The sequence below is a fragment of the Myotis lucifugus genome, unplaced genomic scaffold (genome assembly GCF_000147115.1).
Source record: "Myotis lucifugus unplaced genomic scaffold, Myoluc2.0 scaffold_312, whole genome shotgun sequence".
Lineage (NCBI taxonomy): Eukaryota > Metazoa > Chordata > Mammalia > Chiroptera > Vespertilionidae > Myotis > Myotis lucifugus.
In genome coordinates this window covers 1203594-1231236 of record NW_005871360.1, presented here as the reverse complement: position 1 = coordinate 1231236, position 27643 = coordinate 1203594, and the positions used below count along the sequence as shown (strand labels likewise).

The 27643-nt window shown below is 36.5% G+C and overlaps 1 protein-coding gene across 1 annotated transcript in view; it reads right to left on the bottom strand.

Moving 5' to 3' along the window:
• ZRANB3 (zinc finger RANBP2-type containing 3) overlaps positions 1-27643 on the bottom strand; it is a gene marked incomplete at its 3' end in the record, with an annotated part of 216291 nt that overhangs the window by 100532 nt on the left and 88116 nt on the right. The window contains exon 3 of the mRNA XM_023764016.1: positions 14802-14820. Coding sequence (XP_023619784.1) covers positions 14802-14820 — 19 coding nt within the window. The remainder of the gene's footprint in view (positions 1-14801; positions 14821-27643) is intronic.

Below are 27643 nucleotides of genomic sequence, written 5' to 3'. Positions count from 1 at the left end.
ATATACTAATAAGGTAAAGAAAATAAAAAATATTATGAATATTTAGAATAAAAAAGTAATCAATATTAGGAATTAATGTTAGAATTTATAAAGTAAAATAACAATTAATGACATATTATGAAATAACCTAAAATATGGATTTTAATGAAAATGTACTAAAAATCACAAGAATATTCAGTTAGTAGTATTTATTCATTTATCCTTTCTAATATCACTTATTATTAATAGCCTCATTACTAATGTTAATAAAAATAGAGTCATTTTTGGAAACTTTTAGGGAAGAAAAAGGCCTTGAGGTACCAAAAATGAAGAATAAGAAGCAGACACAATTTGAAACTAAGAGATTTAAGGAAGGGGCCTAACTTGTCTCAGTAGTTGATAATCTTGATTAACTGAAAAAAGGTTATATTATGGGTAATGTATAATGTATAATGCAAGGATATAGAGAGAATATGGAAAAATCTTCCATTAAAAATAGTGATGGTAAAAAAATTTGGATGCTTGGTGGTCCTAAAAACTTTGACTCTAGAAACATCTAATTTCCTATAGGCTTAAATACATAAAAGCTCAAACAGGGAAATATCATCATCATTAAAGAAATAAATTTCTAATTAAACTGTCTGATTTTAGAATTTGAAAGAAGAAAATGATATTAAACCTTTCAGAAAATGAGAAAGATTGAATCATTTTACTAAAAATTGTGGATCACTTATGAGTAAAATTAGACAAAGGTTAAGAAAGATACCTACTTCACATCACTGTAACATATAAAATCTAGACACTAAAAATCTAGAAAAGCAGTCTTAAACTTTCAAAAAGCAGTGTAATCCTTTTTTAAAAGAAAACATTCCACAGAAATTCAACATTTATAAAGCTGCAAAAGTGAGGCAGCAGCTGTGGCTGAAGTAAAGCAGGGACCTCACGGCCCCATATCCTGCATCTAACCTCAGTTCCGTGAAACAGAGTTCTGTGAAATGCAGCTCACACACCATGAAAGGTTCCCCAGTCAATAACCTCAGGGTTTTTTTGTGGGGGATTTTCAGTGCTGGTTTTCTACTTACTTCTTCCTGAAGGCCCACCTCAAATTTACCTCCACAAAGCCTCTGACTTAAGCTGGAATTAATGGTTACTTCTACAAAAGTAGCATAGAATTTATATTGTAAACTTCATTTCCAGCATTCCTAGTACCCTACCTTTTACACTGACCACACAGAGGCATACACCACCCCTACACTTCCATTCCTGACTGGAAGCTTCTCAGGAGGTGGGCATGGTTTTTAATCTATATTCCCCAGACTCTCCATAATATTTATTTGTTGAATATAGGAGTAAAAGGTACGTTAATCAATACCTAAAGGAAAAAATGGCTTTAAAATGTTCTAATGTATAGAAATAAGACCTGGATTGATAACAAACCCTAGCAGCTCTCTGAAAAGTCTGGAGCTTTATAAATATTCATAGTTGTTGCCCAATTCCCAGTGCAGCTGTGGTCCCTTTGGGATTTTAAGTTTTGTGGAAACATAAGCCCATTACCAAAAAAGGAAAAGCAGATTATAGGCTGATATTTAATTTTAAATCATTTCTATTCATTAAGAACAATCCATTTAATAAAACTGGTGAGGCAGAAATGTTTGCAACCTCCTCCTTTATACTAAACTTGGAAGTATTAATGTATAATAACAGTGATTCACAGGGAGATAACGGCAGTAGTGCTTTGTGCCTTAAGATGCTTATGTGAATAGTAAACATGATATTCCAGGAAGTTGTTTTGTGTCTGGCTCTATCTGGGTAGGATTTAACTCACCATTACTGTCACCTCTGCTTTTCATTTTGAATTTTGTCCAAGACTATTGAGAGAACATTGTAATAACACAGCTGGGCAAAACAGCAGGAGCCCTAAACAAAATTACATCTGCCACCAAAGAAATTAGGGTAAACTTCTTTAAAATTGAAAATGTAATCAGTTGCATTTGTATGTTGCTGTTGTTCAAGATAAAAAATTTCAGACTGAAGAATGACTTGCAGGACAGCAAGAGGACTCTATGCTAGACATTTTAGTAACTTTTTTTTAAAAGGTCCCTATGCCCCAAAACTCACGTTAAAGAGTGTTTCCTCCATTACCTTCATGTCATAGGCCAGTGATGGCGAACCTTTTGAGCTCGGCGTGTCAGTATTTTGAAAAATCCTAACTTAACTCTGGTGCCGTGTCACATATAGAAATTTTTTGATATTTGCAACCATAGTAAAACAAAGATTTATATTTTTGATATTTATTTTATATATTTAAATGCCATTTAACAAAGAAAAATCAACCAAAAAAATGAGTTCGAGTTTCATAGGTTCGCCATCACTGTCCTAGGCTAACCGGAGGTGGGCAGCAGTGGGTTGTGGACCTGATTTAAAGTACTGGTGACGAGAAGACAAGATGTCCCTGTTGTTCAGATGAAGAGGTATCTCTTGATAAGCTCACGTGGTCTCAAGACAACAACAACAACAACAAAAACTTAATAAAACAACAGATGTTCTTTTTGTGTTTCTCTCTCTTATTCATTTATTCAGAAGAAATTAATTGGAAATCTACTATTTCCCAGGCACTGGTAGGTGGACATCACTTGATTCCTAGGTGCTCCAATCTATAAGAGAGAACCACATAAGTATAGCAGAACATAACTTAAACCAGAGAATTGAGAGCAGAGAGCAACCAAAAGGCATCAAGGATGGTGATGCTAAAGAGGAAGTGATAACTAGAGAGGATTTTGAATGATGATTTCATTAGGTGGACTTGGCAAAGGACTGAATACAAATGGAAAGGAATCAGGAAAAAAAATCCCAGCCTATATAGAGATATCAAAGCATAGAAAGTCATGGTGTTTGGGGATAGGAGAAAAGGGGAAATGAATAGCTGAGAAATATCCGTCCTGTTCCTTACATAAGTAATCTCATGAGAAAAGTATTATTATTCCCTACTTTACACAAGGAAACTGAGGCTCAGAGAACTTAATTAACCTGTTCAATACGACAATAGTAGTAAGTGGTAGGTATTACCTTAAGTAGAGAGATGAAAATGTCACTAAAATTTATGCCGGAGAAGAGCAGGAGAAAATGTAAGAAATAGGTAGTGGCTAGCTTGTAAAATGCTTTAGTCAATAGGCAACAGAAAAAATGGACAATTTTAGGAATATAATTCTGGTGCAATAAACAATAGCTGTTTTCATCTGATTCAGCTTTGACCTTTGGAATACAAAAGGAACACTTTCTAACTCATTCTCTGAGGTCAGCAATACCCTAACACCAAAAACCGACAAAGGTATTACAAGAAAGGAAAACTATAGACCAATAATACCTCTCATAAACATAGATATAAAAATCCTCAACAAAATATCAGCAAAGGAAATCCAACAATGTATAAGAAGAACTCTATTTCATGACCAAGTGGAATGTATCCAAAGTATGTAAGACTGTTTCAGCACTTGAATATTAATAAATGTAATCCACCACATTAATGGACTAAAGAAGAAATAAAGACACATGATCATATCAATTGATTCAGAAAAAGCATTTGATAAACTCCAACACCCATTCACAACAAAAGCTATCAGGAAACTAGGAACACCAGGGAATTTCCTCAATTTGGTAAAGAGCATCTACAAAAAAATCTACAGCTAACATCACACTTAATGGTAAGAAAGTGGTTTTGTCTGACTATTCCTATTTGATGATGTACTAGAAGACCTATATATATATACAAGAAAATAAAATAAAAGATATATAGATTGTAGATATGATATTATATTTAGAAAACCCAAAAGACTCCATCAAAAATAAACAGAAAAAACACACAAAACTTATAACTAATAAATGAGTTCCAGAAAGTTGCAGGACATAAAAACAGTATTTAAAAAAAAAATCTGTTGTGCTTCTATATACTAATAAGAAAATATCAGGAAGAAATATTAAGAAAACAATCCCATTTATAATTGCATCAAAAACAATAAAATACCTAGAAATAAATTTAACCAAGAAGGTGAAAGATATGTACACTGAAAAGTAGAAAATATTAATGAACGAAATTGAAGATGCAAATGAATGAAACAATATTCTGTACTAATGAATTGGAAGAATTAATATTGTTAAAATGTCCATACTACCCAAAGCGAATCTACAGAATCAGTGCAATCCCTATCAAAATTCCAGTGGAATTTTTCATAGAAATAGAAAAATTTCTAAACTTTGTATGGATCCACAAAAGGCCCCAAATAGCCAGGGAAATATTGAGAAAAAACAAAGTTAGAAGCATCATGCTCCCTAATTCCAAACTATATTACAAAGTTACAGTGATTAAAGCAGCATGGTACTGGCATAAAAATTGACGCATACATCAAAGGAACACAGAAGCGAGCCCAGAAATAAACCAACATATATCTGGTCAATTTATGATAAAGGAAACAAGAATATAAAATGTAGAAAGAACAGGTGTTTTCAGTAAATGGAGTTGGGAAAACTGGACAGCCACATGCAAAAGAATAAAATTGAACCCCTACTTTACACCATCAACAAAAATTAACCCAAAATGGATTAAGGACTTGAATGTAAGACCTGAAAGCGTAAAGCCAAAAGTAAACATGGAATATTATCCTATCTAATAAAAGAGTAATATGCAAATTAACCATCACTCTGTGACAAAGATGGCAGCGCCCATAGCAGCCAGGGCAGGACGCTAGCAGCATCGCCCTGGCAACGTGAGCCCAGCAGGCAAGTGCAGCCTGCAGGCAGCAGCCAGCAGTGCCTACTTGGCCATTTCCGCGGCAACCCAGAAGCAGGCAAGTGCAGCCTGCAGGCAGCACCCAGCATGGCCTGCTTAGCCGTCACCACGGCGACCCGGGAGCAGGCAAGCGCAGCCCGCAGGCAGCACCCAGCAGGGCCTGCTTGGCCATCACTGTGGTGTGGAACAGGCAGGCCCCACAGAGAGCAGAGAACCACGGGGACCGGGCCTAAGTCATCAGTAGGACATACCCTGAGGGCTCCCGGATTGGAGAGAGTACAGGTTGGGCTGAGGGACCCTCCCACCATGCACAAATTTTGTGCACTGGGCCTCTAGTTCAACCATAAAAAGAATGAAGCCTTGCTATTTGTTACAACATGGATGGACCTTGAGGGCATTGTGCTAAGCAAAATAAGTCAGACAGAGAAAGACAATTACCATATGATCTAACTTATATGTAAAATTAAAATAAAATAACAAAACTGGCATGGCTCAGTGGTTGAGCATGGACCTATGAATCAGGAGGTGACAGGTGGATTCCTGGTCAAGGCACAAGCCCAGGTTATGAGTTCAGTCCCCACTGTGGGGCGTGCAGGCAGCAGCTGATCAATGATTCTCTCCCATCATTGATGTTTCTATCTCTCTCTCCCTTTCCCTTCCTCTCTGAAATCAATAAAAATATATTTTAAAAAACAAAACAAGACAAAAATGAGTTCATATACAGAGAACAGATCTGTGGTCACCAGAGATGGGGGGTTGTGAGTGGGTGAAATGGGTGAAAGCAGTCAAAGGTACAAACTTCCAGTTATAAAATAAATAAGTTATAGGGATATAATGCAAAACATGGTAAGCACAGTCAATAATATTACATATTTAAAACTTGCTAAGAGAATGGATCCTAAAAGTTCTCAATTAAATGTAGTTAACTGTATGGTGACGAATGTTAATTAACTTAATGTGGTGATCATTTCAAATGTCAAGTTGTATACCTGAAACTAATTTAATGTTATATGTCAATTATACTTTACACACACACACACACAAATAGAAAATTTCTGATGAAAAAATTCAAAGACAGCCCTAGCCTGTTTGGCCCACTGGATAGAGCATTGGCCTATAGACTGAAGGGTTCCGGGTCTGATTCTGGTCAAAAGCACATATCTCAGTTGTAGGGTCAATCCCTGGCCCTGGTCTGGGCGCATATAGGAGGCAACCAATTGATGTTTCTCTCTCACATCAATGTTTCTCTCTCTGTCTCTTGCTCTCCCTTCCACTCTCTCTTAAAAAAAAAAAAACACTTAAAAAAAACAAAAAGCAAACAACAAAACAATGGGAAAATATTCTCTGGTGAGTATTAACAAAAAAAATAAAAAATAAAAAAATATATCAAAGACATTCTAAAAATAAATGGAGACATATTTTGTATTCATGGACCAAAGACTTACATCGTTTAGGTTTATTTCCAACTAGACCTATTATTTCAGTGCAATTCCAATCAAAATCCCAGCAAGCTGTTTTGTACATGAGAAGCTGATTCTAAAATGTATATGGAAAAGGTGAAGGGATTAAGAAGTACAAAAAAGTTTGGTAGTTACAAAACAGTCACAGGGATGTAAAGTACAGCATAGAGAATATAGTCAATAATATTGTAATAACTAAGTATGTTGCCAGATGGGTATTTGAAATATCAGGAGATCACTTTGTAAATTACATGATTGTCTAACCCAGCCGTGGGCAAACTACGGCCCGCGGGCCGGATCCGGCCCGTTTGAAATGAATAAAACTGAAAAAAAAAAAAAGACCGTACCCTTTTATGTAATGATGTTTACTTTGAATTTATATTAGTTCACACAAACACTCCATCCATGCTTTTGTTCCGGCCCTCCGGTCCAGTTTAAGAACCCATTGTGGCCCTCGAGTCAAAAAGTTTGCCCACCCCTGGTCTAACCACTATGCTATACAACTGAAATTAATATAAAATAATACTGAATGTCAACTATAATTGAAAAAATAAAATTTAGAAAAAACATATATAGAAAGACAAAGAACCTAGAAGAGCTAACACAGTACTGAAGAAGACGAACAAAGTTGGACAACTCACACTACACAGTTTTAAGAATTACTATAAGGCTACAGTAATTAAGACAGTGTGGTACTCCTGAAATAATAGACACAGCTCAATGGAACAGAAGAGAGACCCCAGAAACAGACCCATACAAATAGTCAACTGATCTTTGACAAAGAAGAAAAGGTAATTTAGTGGAGAAAGAATAGTCTTTTCAACAAATGGTGCTGGAACAACTAGGCATCCATATATAAATGTATTATAAATATATGAAACAACCTCACTAAAGGGAATAGAGGAATAAGGTGCTAACCTATGCAGTTTCAGGAGTGGAATTTGTAAGAATAAAGGTAAAAGGAACTGTTCGTAAGCACTGCACCCTAGTTAATAATTTTCTTTTCCATGAGGATACAGGTGAACAATGCTGAAACCATCATAGATGTATACTGGAATTTAACAATTAAATAAATGGATGGCAGATGGTAGGAGCCAGAGAGGTTACAGATAAGTGAGGGGGAGGAGCTACAATGATCCATGAGTAATTGATTAGTTAGAAACATCAGTATGAACTCATGTTTAGCTTAACAGATACAGATAGTTAAATATGTATTTATAAATATGTGCATATACACATATTAGTATAAACACATTTATCTCCTTGCTCTATCAACTGAGGGAAACGAGTAGAAATGAGTACACCTGGCACCTAGCTCCTGGTTCTAATATTCCCCTAAAAGGAACAGGGATTCTTGGAGAAATGACTGATTCTGGTACTGGCTCAGGAAATATACAATATGAGCCTGGAACATCTTGTACTGCAAGAAAGAAGAAAATGCTAAAAAACAAAAACAAATAAACAACAACAACAAGAAACACCGCAAATCCCAAACAAAACAGCCCACAATGCAGAGGTTATGTCAAAGGGACACAGGAGTGAATTTAAAGAGCACCCACAAACAAAATTGGAACAATTTGAGCAAAAGAGATAAAAAGTGGTACTGGATAATAACCCAAAATATAAAATGAATATCTATGAGTCTGATATATATAATAAAGTAAATGAATAAATGAATGAATTCCAAATAATTTATGTATTTACTCTACCTTTAAGGAAGTGGTCTATAACTCCCCATTCTTTAAACATGGGCTGCATATAGTTACTTTCTTTCAAAAAATACAGTATGGAAAAGGAGAAAAGAAACCATAGTAAGTTTACAGTGGAGAAACCTGACAAGCAGGTGATCAAGGTCAATATCAACAGTGATAAATCATGTTAATTGTATGTGCTTGATATGACATGATGACAATAACACTACCTCTGTAGTCCTCCTCCCCAAACTAGGTTACCACAGTCTGTTGAAAACATCAGACAAATTCTGATTAAGGGATATTCTATAAAATACTGAACCATTAATTCTCAAAACTGTAAAGATTTTCAAAAACAAGGTAAGTCTGAGAAACTGTCGTATCCAACAGCAGTCTAAGTAGAAATGACTACTAAACTAATGTGTATCCTGAGTGGAATCCTGGAAAGGAAAAAGGACATGAGAAAAAAGGTGAGAAACTCTAACGTATGGTCTTTAGTTAACAACAATATATGAATATTGGTTCTTTAATTGAGACATGTAGACCATACTAATCTAGGATATTAACAATAGGGGACTGGATATAGGACTGTAAAACCATTATAAAATTTAAAATTTTTAAGAAAGGACATCCAAAAACTAATAAAGCTGGCCGTAGAAATAAGGAAAGGAAGGAAGCAGGCAAGTGATACTGATTTAAAGGAGTACAGATAGCACAAAATTTTAATGCTATCACCTTCATTCTAACATTCAGCTTCATTGATTTGTACACTGTCCTGCAGATTCTTCTGTGACCAAGAATCCTGCTTCAAAATATAGCAAGTCTGGTACCTGGAGACCCTGTATAGAATAGTAATAGGTAGAGAGACTTGGGAACTAGATTATTTCAGGCTAATATTAGCTTCTAGCATATTCTCCTATATATTCTTGGGCAATTTACTTGACCTCTCTGTGCCACAGCTTTCTCACATGCAACATGAGAATAATAATAATAATAATAATAATAATAATACCCCATTGAATTGTTGTGAGCATGAGATAAATTAATACATGTAAAGAACTAGACTAGAACCTGGTATGTATGTGTTAATTGTTAACAATTTAATCAGTTCATTCACTCAACAAAAATGTAGTAACAACCAAGAAGGGTTATGAATTCTAAAGAGTAAGAGCTCAAAGGCGGATATGTTAAATTCAACTTGGCCTGGTAAAGGGAAAGTAGGACTTGTAAAAGCAAATGGAATAAAAATTTCCATCTCAGCTTACTTTGTCAAACCAGACTAGGCTTACATAAAATGAAAACTGAAATTATTCACGTCTAGTTTAATTTCTTAGTTCTCAAAGCTGTAAATTAATGTTGGTAAAGTCTGTATAACAATACCAATCCTAAGGTCTGCTGTGTAGAAATAACCATCCAAAGGGTTCTCCAGTGTTTCCAGTCACCTACACATTTCTGCTGCAGAGAAACTGACAAGGTTTTTCAAAGCTGACTTCAGCCTGCAGACATCCTCTGCCAGCACTGAGCAGGTCCCACCACCTCCCCCATCCAAACTCCTCTTCCAGAGAAGCACTCCGACCAAAGAAAAGCAACCATAATGATGAGTATAGAGCCTTTCTTCCAAATGTTTATCTACTAGAGGCCTGGTGCACAAAATTCATGCACAGATAGGGTCCCTAGGCCTATTGGGGCCTTCTGGCTGCCAGCTGGGCCCTTCCTTCCCCAGCTGTTCCCCAACTGCCAGCTGCCAGCCAGGGCCTTTCTTCCCTGGCTGCTGGCTGCTGGCTGGTGCTGTCCTTCGTTTCATTCCACCCCCTGGTGTTCAGCCCATGTCATAGCAAGCAATCAAATTCCCGGTCTCCTGTTCGAACTCCTGAGGGGACACTTTGCATATTAGCCTTTTATATATATAGATTTATATGGCACAAAATAGCCACAAAAGAAGCCACACCAAGTAGCTTGGCCTTGACAAAAGGTTTCCTTTTCTTTTGAAAAAGGAAGGAAAACAATGCTCTATTTGGTATCCCATCCTGCCCACCCCGCAAATGTTTTCTCAAGTATCAGGAAAAAAAACTAAAAAATATATTTTTTATGTGTGTATGTGTATTTTGGGAGGGGGGCTAAAGTAAAGCACTAGCAAAAAAATGTTCCATATAAGAAAAGTAGGAATTTTCTGACTTTGATAATAGATACTATAGACAAGAGAATACGGAATCCATGTACTGATGAAGTTTTGTCCATTATGATACACTATTGGCTACTGATGTAAATCCAAGATGGTAATCCCATTTTTAAGTAAAAACTCTTTTTATAACTAACATTATAAAATTTTCTAAATACTAAGTTTCTATAAAGAATAATAGCCTTTCAACGCTTGACAAATAAGGTAGGAAGTGTGTAGGTTTAATATTTTCCCCCATATATATCCAAATAAATTACCTGGTTTGTGTTAATGGGAAATTATTTTTCACATTTAAAATCTTTTATGAATAAACATTTTCAGTAATTTTCAACTGGAGAACAACAAAACAAGCACACGGTGGTTCAAAAGTAATTATTGAAAGCAATTAAGATAATAGTGCAACAGCCTGACTACAGACTATGGTCTGAAGTCCATCATTTATGGAATATGAATTCACAAGTTTCTGTACATTCACTACATAGCCCTTGAAACAATTGCATTAAACCAAGAGGGGTAGAAAAGAAGTAATTAAAGCAGTTTAAGCTAGACCTGGCCGGGAGGCTCAGTAGGTTGAAGTGTCATCCCCTACACCAAAAAGGTTGCCTGTTTGATTCCGGTCAGGGTTCCATACCCCATAGGGGCGTGAATGGGAGGCAACCGATCAATGTTTCTCTCTTATATCGATGTTTTTTTCTCTCTCCCTTTCTCTTTCTCTAAAATCAACAAACATATCCTTCAGTGAGGCTTTTTCTTTAAAAAAAAACAAAAACAAACACAGGTTAAGCTATGTTGCAAAATTAATTTTATTAAAAGTTATAGCTCTGTTGGTTATTTGAAGTATTGTTTTATAACTGAAATACACAATGATCACACACTTAGATAATTAAACAGCACTTAAATCATCATTCTAATTAAAGTTAATGATTACTTTATACACAGTAGATTATATAATTCCACAAAGATTGGATACATTAGAAAAAGATAATAGTGGAAAAATAGTAGAAGAAGGGGGAGTAATACCAGTGAAAGAAGCCATTTGTTTTCAAAGCCAGGAGGAAACATCACAGCAGACAGCTAAATTACACAATTCTCCAAGTGGGTATTCAAGCATCTAAAAAAAGGAAGTTCAATAACAGAGATGCAAAATTGCTCTCCTAAGGCTTTTAGCTACTTGATGAGTCAAATAGTCATCATATCAAACTATATTTTTTAATTTGAAAATCAAAAAGTGGTTGACCTCCAAATTATAAACTGCATTTCCTTCTCTGACTTCACCACAATTTTGTGATAAAAGCAAGAGAAAGAGAACAGAATTAGGAAACAGAATGAAGGTCAAACCAGAGTTCATATAATTTACATACATACAAGTTCTTTCCACTTCAATACTTTTAATTTACTAACTAACTTTTATCCATTCTAGCTCAGTAAAGATTTCATAAAAATGGCATTTTAACTCTACCGCTACCAGAGGACATCAGTGATTGTGGGTGGGGATCTTAGACTTGTACATAATACTGTTTATTTCCGTAGGCTGTTTTTATATTCATTTGCAAAGTTGAGGATTTTGTTCTTTATTAACAGGATTTCATATAATAAGCCGCATAAAGTCCAATAGGTGTAAAAGAATGAATCTTTAAAATGCTGGTGAAAAGAGAGACGTAATTATGATGGACACAAACGTGGAGAATTGTTTTTTAAGTATTGAGGAAATATCAAATGGTTCTTTTAAGTTAATTAAATTAAAAAATAAGAAAGGCTTTGAAAGGAAGATCACAAGTCACTCAACATGGGACAAGTACTATGTGATTGTAAATAATAGAAACTGAGGAAAAGCAATAATAAAAAAAACTCTTGCTAGCTAAGGGTTCATCGTGAACTCTCCATAATCTTCAGTCTAATGTTAACTGAGGAGAAGATACAAGTTTGTTGGAAAATAGAAGAGTTAAGGTACTGATTAAGTGTTTATTTCAATCCATGAAAGATTCCATAGATTTAAGGCCTATTCACATCTCTAAGACAGGAGTGGGGAATCTTTTTTTTTTGCCAAGGGCCAGATGGATAGCTATAACATCATTTGAGGGCCATACAAAATTATCAACTTAAAAATTAGCCTGCTATATTTGGTCAAACATTTAACTCACCCCTACTAATGCCTTGGCAGGGCCAGACCAAATGATTTCTCAGGCCCTATACAGCCCACGGACCAGATGTTCCCTACCCCTGCTCTAAGATATAAAAATGAAGAACAAAGTAGCAATGACATGCCATAGCTGCTGACTTTCCCCAAAAGTTGCTTGTGGAGACTATTAAGATGGTGTTACCTTTTATAATATATTTTCTGTAAATATAAAACTGTTCTGTTACAGAAATTATTAATATACACACCCATAAATTACCACAAATATATTTTTACAGATGTTATATAGAATGGTTATGCCTAATATTGAGATTTGGGGTGATGAGTTTACATTCCTATTGGATGCAAATATATTCAGGGAGTAAAACATATACCTCTTTCAGTTATTTTAGGTTTTCAAATTTATTATTTTATTAAGAGCCTTTTGGAATTCATCCTGTTCCAAAATGGAAATTTCTGTCATTTCCCAAATGTCTGTTCTATCTCTTCAATTGTATTGTCAAAGTCCTTCAAGGGTAATGACTATGTTTCTACCTATAACATCTAGTCTCAACGAATGTCTATAGAATAACGAATTCAAACTAAAAATTTAGGTAAATATCAGCATGACCCAAGAAACCCTTTCACATCTTAATCTTTTTATTTTTCCCTAAAGAAGAGACTACAAAGACAAACCATTGGTGAATCTATATGTAACCAAAACCAAAAGACAGTTAATTGACAGAATCTTTTATGGCTCCACCTATATTTTTTAAAATTCAGTAGTCATTTTCTCTTTTTTTATTGTTTTAAGTGTATATGTTTTGCTAACATATGCTTTAAAGGTATCATGAAAGGAGTAGCACATTTCTCAAACTGATGGTAAAATTAGAACTTTATTGATTTACTAAAAGTGTCCCAGTGCACAGATCTGTGCACATTGAAAGGAAATTAATTAGAAGAAATATTTTAATATTGCTATTCGCATCTTGCTAATGAAAAGAAAATACGATTCTACCAAATCTCCTATCTACCTACTCCAGGACTTCTGTGAGGATCAAATGAGATGAGGCATGGGAAAACACTTCACAAACATTTGGTTAAACTGTAAAATGTTTGCACCTGGCTATAAAGCAAGTCGGGTTCCTGGGCTGAAGAAACTTCAAGGAGGCTATTCCTTGGGAGAGAGGAAGGGAGAGAGGAAGCCAGGCGTTGCTACGTGAAGTCATTACCTACATGAAGTCATTATCCAGCACCCACAGCCACAGTTTCGAGGCTGGGCTGGGCTGTGGGCCGCATTTTGCGCCATAGGGTCTTGGCAGCATTGGCTGCAATTTGGTGGGCTGTCACTCTGGGGTGGTGGCGGGGCCTGTGTCACACTGGGGGAAGCTGAGTGATGGTTTGTTGGCACCAGGTCCGTGGTGCCGTTTATTTGTAGATGGCCAATGGGCATCATGGCAGCTCCTGCATTAAGCGTCTTCCCCCTGGTGGTCAGTGTGCATCATAGCTACCAGTCAGACGACAGACACTTAGCCTTATATATATATACTAGAGGCCCAATGCACAAAAATTTGTGCACTGGGAGGGGGGGGTCCCTCAGCCCAACCTGTGCCCTCTCACAGTCTGGGACCCCTCGGGAGATAACCACCTGCTGGCTTAGGCCTGCTCCCCGGGTCGCACTGTGCTGCCCCTCCTGCAGTATGCAACGGCCATCTTTGTTGGGTTAATTTGCATACTCTTCTGATTGGCTGATGGGCATAGTGAAGGTACGGTCAATTAGCATCTTTGTCTTTTATTAGTGTAGATAAATATTACTCTGAGAATGAAGGTAAAGAGTATCATTGTTTATATAACAAGAATTTTCATTTCAATGAGAAAACATGAGTATGAATATATACAAGTGCATGCCACTTAAATGTATCATATTGTTTAGTGGTAATAAATACTATTTTAACATTAAGTTTTATATGAAACAATTAACCTTTGGAGAAAAATCTTCCAAGTTTAGCTTCTAGCAAGCAGTATTATGACAAGTAGAAAATAGTTGTTTCATTTGGGACTGCATTTCAAAGCACATTCAAGCTTCTTTGGCTAGCCATATAGAATTTTGGATCACTAATATTAATAACATGTTCCAAGTGTACACCTTGCATACACTTGCACACACACACATTTATTCTCATCCTTTTTTTTAAAATCCTCACCCAAGGATATGCTTATTAATTTTACAGCGAGGGGAAAAAGAAGAGGGGGGGGGGGAGAGAAACATCAGTGTGAGAGAAAACACTGATGAGCTGTACATGCCCCAACTGGGAACAGACCTGCAACCTAGGTATGTGCCCTAACCCCAGAACATAACCTGCAACCTTTAGGTATATGTACAAGGCTCCAACCAAGTTACACTGGCCAGGGCTATTCTCATTGCTCTTCTCCTGGCTGCACCCCTCCCCCCCTTCCTCTGTCTCTCCCTCTCCTTTTCTCCATCCATAGAAATATAGTCATATGGAGAGACAGAGAGTATATGGTAAATAGTAGACACTAAAAATTGGTTGTGAAATTTAATAAAAGACATAAAAGTCATGGGAACACTTACTTCATCAGCCACCATGCACCTGGACAAAAGAAAAATAAAACGAAATTAATTTCTTAATTGTCAAAGTCAACCATTTAAAAGTTCAGATTAAGTAGCTTGCCACAAAATAGTTTACGGATGATAAAGTACTACGCCGGAGACAGGTGTCTGTATGTGTGCATGAGAACAGGGGCCAGCGCTGTCTTGATGAGACTCTCTGGCTGCCAATGGCATATGACCATGTGGGCTTGTCACAGCCTCAGCTGCACTGTTCGCCACTGCCCACCATGGAAAGAGCTACAGTGACCCTTCAGAAAGTGAGCAAAATGGCAAGTGACTGTACCAATGAGTTCCGTCCTCCTTACCATCAAACCTTAAAATGGTCTTCCCTACAGGTAAGAATACGGTATTAAAGTACAAGAAAACAAATGTCAAGGAAAAGTTCCTACTTCTTTTAGTTTCTTCCTTTTTCACCAATGGTCTTGACATTATATAATTTTATAAGGTTTATTTTAACATAAAACACAAATTAAAAATTTGATAATAAATATATTATCAAGGAATAAGTTATAGGTAAAATGGAATTTCATTCTTAAAAAGAAAAAAAACATGTCAGGTTACCTAATAAGTATTTTTATGGGAAAATAGATAAAAATATTTTAACTGACATTTAAAGCATATGCAAGAATATAAAGTTTATTACATTTTTTTACACAGAAGCCTGAAAAGTAGAAATGAAAAAAGCAATACGTTGAGAATCATGATTATTTCTGAAAAATTCATGTGTTTGCCTCCTTTTTTCATTTTAAAACCCAACTCAAATTTGGTGAAGATGTCATTTTAAGTGTATATTATTTGCTGAGCATCTACTATGTACCCAGCACTGTTCTAAGTGCTAGAGATGTAGCAGTGAATTAAAGTCATTCCCTCATAGAGGTTGCCTGGAAGAAGATAATACACAAGCATACGGTTCCAGTGGTGATAGTTCTATTAAAAACATTAAAACCAGGTAAGGCAGAATAAGGAATATAGGGGAAAATACACTTCATAGAGTGGTCAGGAACAGTCTTTATGTTAGGCAAGTTGGACAGATTTGAGCAAGTCGTAAATTTAATGAGAAAGGGAATTATGAGAAAATGTGGAGGAAGATTCTTCTCAACAAAGTGATCAGCAAGACCAAAGATCCTGAGATGAGATAGTTATAATATCATTTAAAAGGATAAGGAAGCTAATGTGAGTGAAGTGCAGTGAGATGAAAACAGTAGTAATATTACTACTACTAATAATGTTGGAAGGCAGTTAGGCTCCTGACCCTGACGGACCTTATAAGCAATGGCATAGAGTTTGGATTTTCTTTGAATCCTTTGGAAAGAAGCAACATATTACCTTTTTAAAAAGACTGCTGTTGGCTTATCTATATACTAGTATATAAAAGCCAAGCGACTGGAACAGTGGAACTACCAGAACAACTGGAACGATTTGTCGCTATGAGGTGTATTGCAGTGGCCAATTGACCCGATGTAGGCCCCGATTGGCCCCCCCAACCGCCCGCGGTCCCTCTCCCTGGCCAGCCCCACCCCCAATTGGCCCCCATCAGGGCGGGCCAGCCAGACCCCACCCATACACGAATTCGTGCACTGGGCCTCTAGTAGAGAATAAACTGTATAAGGCAAGAGCAGAAGCATAGAGAGCAGTCAGGAGGCATCTGCAGTAGACCAGGAAAGAAACAATGTATGAATGAGTGGTAGAGGTGGAAGTGGTGAGAAGTGGTCAGTTTAGGTAATTTTAGAAAGTACAGCCACTGGGGCTTGATGATCATTTGGGATGGGAATGTAAAAATAAGAGAGAAAAGTCAAGAATGAATGTGAAGGTATTGGCTCAAGCAATTAACTGTGAAAATGGTGGTGATGCCATTCACTGAGAAAGGAAAGGCTGGGAGAAAAGTAGGTTTGGGGACAACCACCAAAAAAGTTCAGTTTGGCCTTGGCCGGGTGGCTCAGTTAGTTGAGCATTGTTCTATACACATAAAGGTTGTGGGTTCGATTCCTGGTCAGGGCACATACCCAGGTTGCAGGTTTGATCCCAAGTTGGGGTGCGTGTGGGCAGCAACCGATCGATGTTTCTCTCTCTCTCCCTCATCTCTCTAAAATCAAGGATTAATTGGAGAGGATATATATATATATATATATATATATATATATATAAAGTTTTGTTTGGACATTAACCTTTGTGGTATCCATTAGATATCCAACTTGAACTATTAAGTAGGATATGTGAGTCAGGGGAATGATAGGGACTAGAGATATAATAAATGAGGGTCATCAGAATATAAATGATAATTGGAATGAGTGAGGATACAGGATATTCTGAAACTTGACTGTGGCTTGTTCCTATCTATGTCCAAGTCCATGGTCCTTAACTTTCTAAAATTAGGCCGCTGCTGAGACCTGCCGGATAGTGCTTGCGGTAGGGTAACATCAGAGTCAACTGGAACACAGCTAAATTGCCTGTGAGTGGCTAACCAACTGAAAAGCGGCATCGGCCCTGGGCAAAAGCTGAGGGCTGGAATAGACGAATCACTGGAACAGATGGGCTTTCAGGTACCATAAGACCCCCGTGACGATGACCTTCCATCCCTCTGAATGTGCTGGATTTTCCTAACTGAGCCAGGTGGGTCTTCCTACTTCGGAAACCAAGCGAGTTGAAGTAGATTACAGAGCACTAGGCTTCCTCCAGGTATCTCTAGTGGGCTGCCCCTCCTTAAACTGTAGGCACTATTCCTTTACCAACCATTGGGATTCCTGCTGTTAAGGATAGTTCAGCAACCAGACCTGATTTCCAATGAGACACCATAGAAAAATAACTGCCCATGAGAGAGGCACCAACATTTGAAACAGCAAAATAAGAGTGAATTATCAGAACACCTATCTCGTGAATAAGAAGTGCTAGAAAAGAAAAACATGTGCACAAAAACTGTTTGAGCACTTACGGAAATTCTTATGCAACACACACACACACACACACACACACACACACACACACCCTAAAACTCGAAGTCATGATTACCAAACTAAAAGGAGTAGATGAATTTTTTTAAAAGGATGATCATTACTGACACCTAATAAGTAGATTGGAAGATGAAGCACAAGGATTCTCTCTCAAAGCACTGGGCAGAAGGGCTGGAGCAGGACGGCACAAGATTTCATCACACTATCAGAATGGCACACAATTCAAAACTTATGAATTGTTTACTTCTGGAATTTTCTATTTAATATTTTTGAACTGCAGTAACTGAAACCATGGAAAGCAAATCCTCAGATAAGGGGTGGGGACTAAATGTATTTACAAAAATAAATGACAGGCTGGGCTTGGCCATGGAGAGTAATCTGCAGACTCCTGTTTTAAGGGTGTCAGAATTCTCTTTAAATGCTGAGTTTTCATTTAGATTATAATCCCCCCAAATAGGAATATTCTGGATTATCTGAATAACTACTTTAAAATTAGGTGTGTGTATATTTGGTACTCTCTTTTGCATTTAGGATTGTATGAGGCATCTGTTCTCCCCTACACACCTTCACAAGATACTTCTTACTGTGAAATACTGAAAGGATAAGTATTTTTACAATAGTTATAAGAGAGAACTGTAGAAAGATCTCGAGGTAGCTGATTTTTTTTTTAGCTCCAAACGTTAAACTTCGTTATCAGTAACCATGATAGTCAATATGAAATGAAGAATTTTTTAACCATTGTTATAGACCTGTTAGACACACTTTAACAAGGCCTCACGGATGAATTGGTCTTTATGTGATAGAGGTAGCTATTGTGTTTCTAAATCACTCCTTAAAATTGGCCTTGGAATGTGCGCAGAGCCTGATGTTGCTTTCCCCAAATCTTTTCTTCCCTTTTCCCTCAATAATACAACCCTGAGGATGGGATCTATTTTCCAAGTTCCATTTCAGCCAGGTGTGGACGTGACACAGTGTGTGGCCAATGAGACAGCAGAGGTCACTGGGTGGTGACTGAAAAAAAACTTGTTAAAATAGAGTCAACTCAGTTGGCAAGTACCCTTTTGTCTTCTTCCTCTCTTCCTGCATAAAACAATGCTGCCAAACCTGGAACTGGAGCAGCTACCTTTGACCTACCAGAAAGGAAAGGACACCAGGATTGCAGAGGTGTGGCTCGGAAATCGTGGACTACCTAACTCCAAACTTCCTGTTGGGGGAACGAGAGCAGAATAGTCCTATCTATTTTAGCCATTACTATTTGATATTTTATTCTGTGTAGCTGGACTCAATTCCTTATCATTAAAAGGTAAATACAGGATAAATGATAAGTAGACATGAGGCTATTTCTTTTCACCATAAAACCCAACAATCATCAATTTAGTTTCCACAAAATAACACCATCCATCATATTAAATTAATATTGTTAAATTGAATTGTCTTCATTTTTTGGTTTACTCTTAATTTTATAAATGTGTTTTCACCTAAAAAATATTTTCTAAAATCAATATGTATAAGGGAGTTGGACCTAGTTTGGGGTTTGTATTTAATATAAAACATTTTAAATAAACAATAGGGGTTTGAGGGAATTTCTTCCTTTGAAATGAGTGTCATGATTACTCGGGTACAGGGACCTGCTTGAAGGTGAGGAGGAGGCATTTTGAATCCAGGCAATTGTTTAATGTTCACCAGGTCTTTCTCCCTGTAACCTTCATTGCACATTTGGGTACAAGTAACTACTTTCCTCTTCTGCCTTACAGCATTTGCCCTGAAAGGACTTCTACCATAACATCAGTAACATTTAGTACACTTACTTGTTTATATGTTTGTCTCTTGCTCAGACTAAAGGTCTAGAACAGCCGTGGGCAAACTACGGCCCGCGGACCGGATCCGGCCCATTTAAAATGAATGAAACTAAAAAAAAAAAAAAAAAGACCGTACCCTTTTATGTAATGATGTTTACTTTGAATTTATATTAGTTCACACAAACACTCCATCCATGCTTTTGTTCCGGCCCTCCGGTCCAGTTTAAGAACCCATTGTGGCCCTCGAGTCAAACAGTTTGCCCACCCCTGGTCTAGAACTATGCCTAGTGCTCAAAGTTATATTTTGTGATTGACTAAATGAATGTGTACCTGACGGTTGTTGAAATTAAAAAAACAATTTGATACATGTACATACCTGGCCTGATTCACTTCCACATCTCCACAGATGGAGTAAGGTATAATAGGCTCTCAGTTTGTAATAAAACTATTTAACTTATTTCTCCATCTTCCTATCAATATTTAAGTCTCAGTGATGCACATGTCATTATTCAGAAAGCAAATTTAATACTGGTAGTAATTTTTACTAATTATAAAATCACTTTAGACTAGACCAAGCAGATCTGATTTACTTCTTAGTTGCTTTTCATATAAACTATATTTTTGTTTGTAACTCCAAAATATTATAATGAATGTTACTGTCTAATTAAGCCCTAAAAATTCTCTACTAATTGCTGTAGGAATAATCAATGTTTTTGACCTGCAGCTTTATAAACAAGAATAAATAATTATATAAAAGCTAATGTGATATAATGGTCCAATAGGAATTATTATACATCCTGAAAATAATAATTGCCTCAAAACAGCTGAAACAGACCTTTTTTTAAAAGCTATCTAGGAGGATACAGAGAATATTTTCTATTTTTCTCTTTATTAGTAAAAGTTATAGGGTAATTTTGTGCTACTGCGGTCGGTCAGACTAATGAAACATAATATTTTCAAGATATAATCTAGCAATTAGAGACTAGTTTAATTTTTTTTAAAGCTCATGAACGGAAAAAGCAATTCTTTTAAGAACTTCATCTGGATTTTGGCATACACAGGATTTGCTTATAAAACCCGCATCTCTTACATACTTTGAGATTATCATAGACTTTTATGTCCTTCCAGTATGTGACTGGTATTTCATAATGGGTAAAAGAACTAAAACAAAACACTAAATGTTATTGTAACTTGTTTTCCAAAGTCATAATATATGCAGCAAATGTGGGTTGCTTTACCAAAGTCTTTCTCATCTTATTTCTCTATTACAGACTCTGGAATTTTCAAGGTATATCCTCCATGTGCTTCTGAACATTGCTGGGTAAGAATATCTTGTCCAGAACTACTTACGATGGATGACACAGTGGAAAGAAGACATGAGGAGGCCTCTGAATGAGGAGCCACCTTGGAACCATCTACTCCTGGATTCTTGTTACATAGTATGTGATATATTAATTCTCTTTAGTAATTAAGCCATTTTGAGTTGAATTTCTATTCCTGCAGTGCATCCTAATGGAAACAGTGTTTATAAACCAGTTTTTAATGTCAATCCCATTTCCTTTTGTTTGTAACTGCTAAATTTACTATCCTCTGTAACTCCCCCACAGCCACCGCCAGTATTTACTTAATGACAGTGAACATAGCTATTTGGATTTTATTGAATAGAATGTAACTTCAGCATCATAACAACAATAAAGTTTTTATGGTATATTTGCATTTATAATGTACTCTCTTACCTCATTTGATCACAGCTCAGCTTCCTTGGCTTAGCTTAGTCAATTCATAAATCAGATGAGACTAAGAAGCTGGATATAGAGGCCTAAGATATTTTCAATTATATGCTTGCAAATAAGAGCAGCACGTTAAGCTTTTAGAGAAATGCAGCAGTCTGAATTGATAAGCAACCAAAATAAATAGTGTTGTTTTGTAGATTTTATTTTAACATAAATTTCTGACCCAAGGGTGAGAATCACATACTTAAATCAATTGTTTAATTAACCCCTTTAGAAATTTTTAAAAAAATCTAGGTCTTAATTAGCTTTAGTTTCAAATATCAACATGCAAGTACATCATAATAACTTCAGGATATCCAGAAAAAAACAATGTCCAAAAAGAGGTTTTAAATATGGAGCTGGACCATATGCTAAAAGCTTTAGGTACAGCTTTAGGTCTTGTATGTGAATGGTACTTAAAATTATGAGAAAGGACAAGAGCTTTAGAAATGTAGGTGGAGCCCTGGCCGGTGTGTCTAAGTGGCTATAGCTTCCACCTGCATGTGCCCTGAAGGGTCTCAGGTTCAATTCCTGGTCAAGGGCATGCACATAGGTTGCAGGTTCAATTCGGCCACATGCAGGAGGCAACCATTTGATGTATCAATGTTTCTCTCTCTCTCTCTCTCCCTCCCTCCCTTCCACTCTCTCTTAAAAAAGAAAAAAAATATCCTTGGGTGAGGATTAACAACAAAAGTCTTAAAAAAGAAATTTAGGTGGAGTATGAAGAGAAAATGACTGAAGACAACACTGAAAAGGATGGGCAGAGGAGTATGCATCAGGAAAAGAGGCAGGGATAGAGCGAGGAGAATTGGAAGCGCTGGGAGTCCAGGACGGCTTTTCCAGGAGGTGGCTGTTCTACCCCAGGCCCTACGCAGAAGCCAAGCTAGACAAGAGCCGAAGCTGAAGGCTTCCTGATTACATATACTTGTCATTTGTCAAAGCAATGAAAAACAAAGATTTTTTTTCTAATTTTCAACCTCAAATTTTTCCTTTTATTTTTCACGTTATTTTGCATGTTATAATGCTATAAGGTGCATTTTGGGGATTTTACACAAGATCACAAAAGGTATAAATCTTATGTTATTATTTGTAACATTTATAGTAGTAATTTGTACTTACAGAGAATATTTCTGGAAGGCCACACAAGAAATTGGTAATTTTGTTGCCTCCAGAACAGCCGATGTCTGGGACACACTTGAGGAATAGAGATTGGGAGACTTTCCACTTTTGTGCCTTCTGAATCATATACATCTGAATGTATCCCCAATTCCAAAAATAAATAATATTAAAGATAAATAAATAAAGGCCATTTTATCATGTTGAATTTTTACAATTACAGGGGAAATATTTTAAGACATTGCTGTGGATGGAAAATATATTATAACTTAGTTCTCTGAAACCATGGTCCCTGTGGCTTGGTCTGTGGGGGAGAGTGGGTGGAGTTTATTAAAGTAACATTAAGTTAGCATAGCATACTAATGAGTGGTGTGGTATATAATATGATATGGTAAGTCATGAACCATTTAATATGCCAAATGGTTGATTAGTGATAATGGTCAGCTTACATATAAATATCCAAAAGGTATTATCCCTGTGGTACTTAACCCTCCTCTGAGGCTGAAACACGCATGTAATAGGTTAAGCAAACCCTGTTTTCAGGTACAAAATCCAGAATCCTGTGCTTATAATTCAATGTTTGTATTATACATGTCACCTCATTAAATTATCAGTGTAATCAAAATATTCTCTTGGAGAGTTTTGCTATTTTCTTTTTACAGACATTATTAATTCAAAAGAGATATGGGTGTTAATTATAGAAAAGGTGGTCTAGTTAATATAAAGAAATTGAAAAGCTTCAGGTTAAATACAAATTGTTTAGTTCTGAGAATCTTGGATTTAAAATTTAGCTGGTGTGTAAAATGGTTCTCAGAAATGTATACTGCTATTCAGTTTTCTCTTTTCTATCTGTATGACAATTTGGGTTAAAAATAGCAAACACTGAGCGTGTGCATTCAAAGATATGGCTACGTACACACTGGAGTATATATGTCTTGATAATCTAAGTGGATGATTAATGTAAGGTGCATCAAGGTTTTGGAAACAACTCAGAGAAATGAAAAGCTGCTTTTTGATGTCTGCAGCCATATGGATAAACTCTAATTCAAGCAATTAATGAATTTGGAACAAATAACATCATTCATTTTTGTAACAATGGAAAATTGAACTGGTTGTCCAAGTCAGGTGAATTGCATAGCTGTTGACACACCAAACCAGGTTTGGCAAATAAAATAGATGTTCTGTAATGAATGAAGTTTTCTTTTTAGCTGTAGGTTAAAGTCTCTATAATTTAGACTGTATTTTCCATTTCTCAGTAGGAGAAAAAGACTTTTTATTCTCATGGATAACTGTGATTATGGGCAGCCCTTCATCTACAAAGTAAACTTTAGTTTCATTCAAATGTGGTGTAAAATTTCTATGAAGTGAGAAATTGTATAAGCCATATTTTCTCTTACTATATTATAGAAACACATTAAGGTCTCCATTAGTCATCTTTCTTATTTTTTCTTTCTCATTGTTGACTCATGCCCACCATTCAGATTTCCAACATGTTCTATAGCTACTGCCCTATTTTTAATCTCTTTTTCTTCTTTGCTCCAAATTCCTTTCTGATTACTCTATATCTGTTGCCAAATTTTAAAAAATGGTAACAGCCAACACAACAATAGCCATCTGGTGTGAATGAATCAAAATTATACCTATTTCTTTTGTGAGATTCTGGTGTGTTGCAGAATTTTAGTAATTAGTGTATGTGTGCCATGAGATTTAAAAAAAGGTTAAAAATCACTGGCCTATAGGAAGAATTCAACAAGGATCCCCAGAGACAAGTGACACCAAGCCACTTACTGCAAGTTACAATAAGATATTTTGAGTAAGACCAAATTCACATAACTTCGCGAATTGTTATACTTATGACAGTATATTATTATACTTATTCTATTTATTATTTGTTATTAATCTTTTACTGTGCTTAATTTATAAATTTAATATTACCATAGGTATGTATCTATAGGAAAAAACATAGTGTATATAGGATTTGGTACTACCCACTGTTTCCAGCATCCACTTGAACATATCTCCCACAGATAAGGGGGAAACTACTGTAATGTTTTATTGGAACGCAGTCCTGCTCATTCATTTGCATATTGTTTAATGGCTGTTTTTGTGCAACAAGAATAGCGGTGTAGTGATAGAAATGGTATAGCATGCGAAGTCTAAAATATTTACCATCTGGAAAAAGTTTGCCAACCTCTGTCTTAGAATACATCCAAGAACCACCAGTTAAATGACAATGAGGTATACCTCACACCTGGCAGAATGGTTACCATCAACAAATCAACAAATGCCAAGTGCTGGCTAGAATGTGGAGAAAAGGGAAGCTTCACACTGCTGGTAGAAATGCAGATTGGTGCAGCCACTATGGAAAACAGTATGGAGTTGCCTCAAAAAATTAAAAATGGAACTGCCATTTGACCCAATGATCCAACTTCTAGGAATATATCCTAAGAAACCTGAAACACCAATCAGAAAGAATATATGCACCCCTATGTTCATAGCAGCTCAATTTACAATAGCTAAGATCTGGAAACAGCTCAAGTGCCCATCAATAGATGAGTGGATTAAAAAGCTGTAGTATATTTACACCATGGAATACTATGCAGCTGTAAAAAAAAGAGGGATCTCTTACCCGTTGAGACAACAGGATGGAACAGGAGAGCATTATGCTAAGTGAAATAAGTCAGTCAGAGAAAGATAAATATCACATGATGTCACTCATTTGTGGAATATAATGAACATAAACTGATGAACAAAAACAGATCCAGGCACAGAGAAGCATCAATCAGATGCTCAAACCTCAGAGGGAAGGTAAGGGTGGGTGGGGATAAGAGGGAGAGATCAACCAAAGGACTTATATGCTTGCATATAAGCCTAACCAATGGACACAGACACCAGGGGGGTGAGGGCATGAGTGGGGGGTTGGGGGCAATGGGGGGATAAGGACACATATGCAATACCTTAATCAATAAAGAAAAAAATCAGAAGCTTAAAATAAATAAATAAATACATAAATAAATAAATAGGCTATGTTCCCTGCCCCATGTGTATTCCTGTACAATGGGTGCCCGCTCTCAAGAGTGTTATTAAAAGTCTCATTTTCGCCATGCTTCTGTTTCCCAGTCTGTCATTTAAAATTCGGACAGGTGAACCATTTCTCACACAACCAACTAAATATTTTAAAATTCCCCAACTAAAGGGAACAAGTTTCTATATTGAATTGGGCCAACCAGTACCTAGAACAAAGTATGAAAATAACCCAATAGATAATGTCTAAAACTGAAAAAAAAAGTTGTGTCATAAGCACATTATTTAGATATAGGTGTGAAAAGCTAAAGAGTTGAAAGTGATATCTCTGAGGAATTAGAAACTGTAGAGAAGAAGGTTGGGGGATACCAGGAGATGGCTATTTTTTATAGTAGCCTTAAGAGCCATTGACTCTAAACTATATAATAACTAGAGGTCTGGTGCACAAATATTTGTGCACTCAGGGAGTTCCTCAGCCCGGCCTGTGCCCTCTCGCAGTCCAGCACACCTCAGGGGATAACCACCTGCCAGCTTAGGCCCACTCCCCAGGGGACCAGGCATAAGCTGGCAGTCAGACACCCCTCTGGCGGCCCGGAAGCCTCAGGGGATGTCCGTCTGTGGCTTAGGCCTGCTCCCCAAGCCGCAGTCGGATATCCTTAGTGCTGCTGAGGAGGTGGGAGAGGCTCCCGCCACCGCCACTGTGCTCGCAGATGTCAGCCCGGCTTATGGCTGAGAGGAGCTCCCCCTGTGGGAGGGCACTGACCACCAGGGGGCAGCTCCTGCGTTAAGCGTATGCCCGCTGGTGGTCAGTGCATGTCATAGTGACCAGTTGTTCTGCCATTAGGGTCAATTTGCATATTACCCTTTTATTATATAGGATACTTCGATAAAATAAAAGGTAAAATTAAAAATAAAAGAAAGACTTTTTTAGTAGTTCAAAACAAACCAGTTACAATGCAATTGTCCAGAAGTATTCATTTTTTGATTAAAAGAACATTGATTTTTGAAAGACTTGAATCTCACAGGAAATATGCTTTTGCTCTGTTGAATTCAAGTAACTTCCTTTAAGGACATTAATGAACAATTATTTTAGAGAGTTCAGTTCAACAAATATGTACTGAGCTCCTAATATGTGATAAGGTCTGAAGATAAGAAGACACAAAACATCTTAAGATGAAAAGGTCTAAAGTAGTGGTTCTCAACCTTGGCTGCACATTAGAATCACCTGGGAATCTTTTTAAAATCCTGATTTCTGGGCCTCATCCTCTGGAAATTCTGTTTCTTTGTTATGAGGTGGGGCCACAACATTAGTAACAAAGAAACAGAATTGCCGGAGGATGAGACCCAGAAATCAGGATTTTTAAAAGATTCCCAGGTGATTCTAATGAGCAGCCAAGGTTGAGAACCACTGGTCTAAAGCATTAGTCCAAATAAAAATGTGTAAACATTTATTCAAATAGCTGTAGGACTATCATATAAAATATGAGATAATCTTATTCTAAAGGGCATACATATGACCAATGGAAAGAAGCAATAGATAGGAAAATCCTAGCTCAATACTTGTTTTCCCATAATAAGAATTAAACCAAATTTTAAGATTTACTATAGAGCTGCAATAATCAAATCAATGTGGCATTTACATAAGGATAAACATATGGATCAATAGAACAGAACAGAGTCAAGAAATAAACCCACATATGCAAAGTCAATTGATTTTAGACAAAGCCAGAGAGGTAATTTGATGCAAAACAAACAAAATTCTTCACCTATATCTCATACCATAAACAAATATTAAATTCAAATGGATTATAGAACTATATGTAAAAATAAATCTATTAAATCAAAAGATAGGGAAAAACATTAGTGCCTTGATTAGGCTTTTTCGTAGATAAGACACCAAAAGCACAAACTGCTGGGAAAAAAAAAGATAAGTTTGATTTCATCAAAATTAACATCTGTTCTTCAAAAGACACTCCTAAGACCTAAGACAAACCATAGGCTAGGAGACTATGTAAAAGATGAGAAAAGAACTGATATCTAGAATATATAAATAACTCTTATATTTCAATAAGAAGATAATCTAATTTTTATTTATTTATTTATTTTTAAAATATATTTTATTGATTTTTTACAGAGAGGAAGGG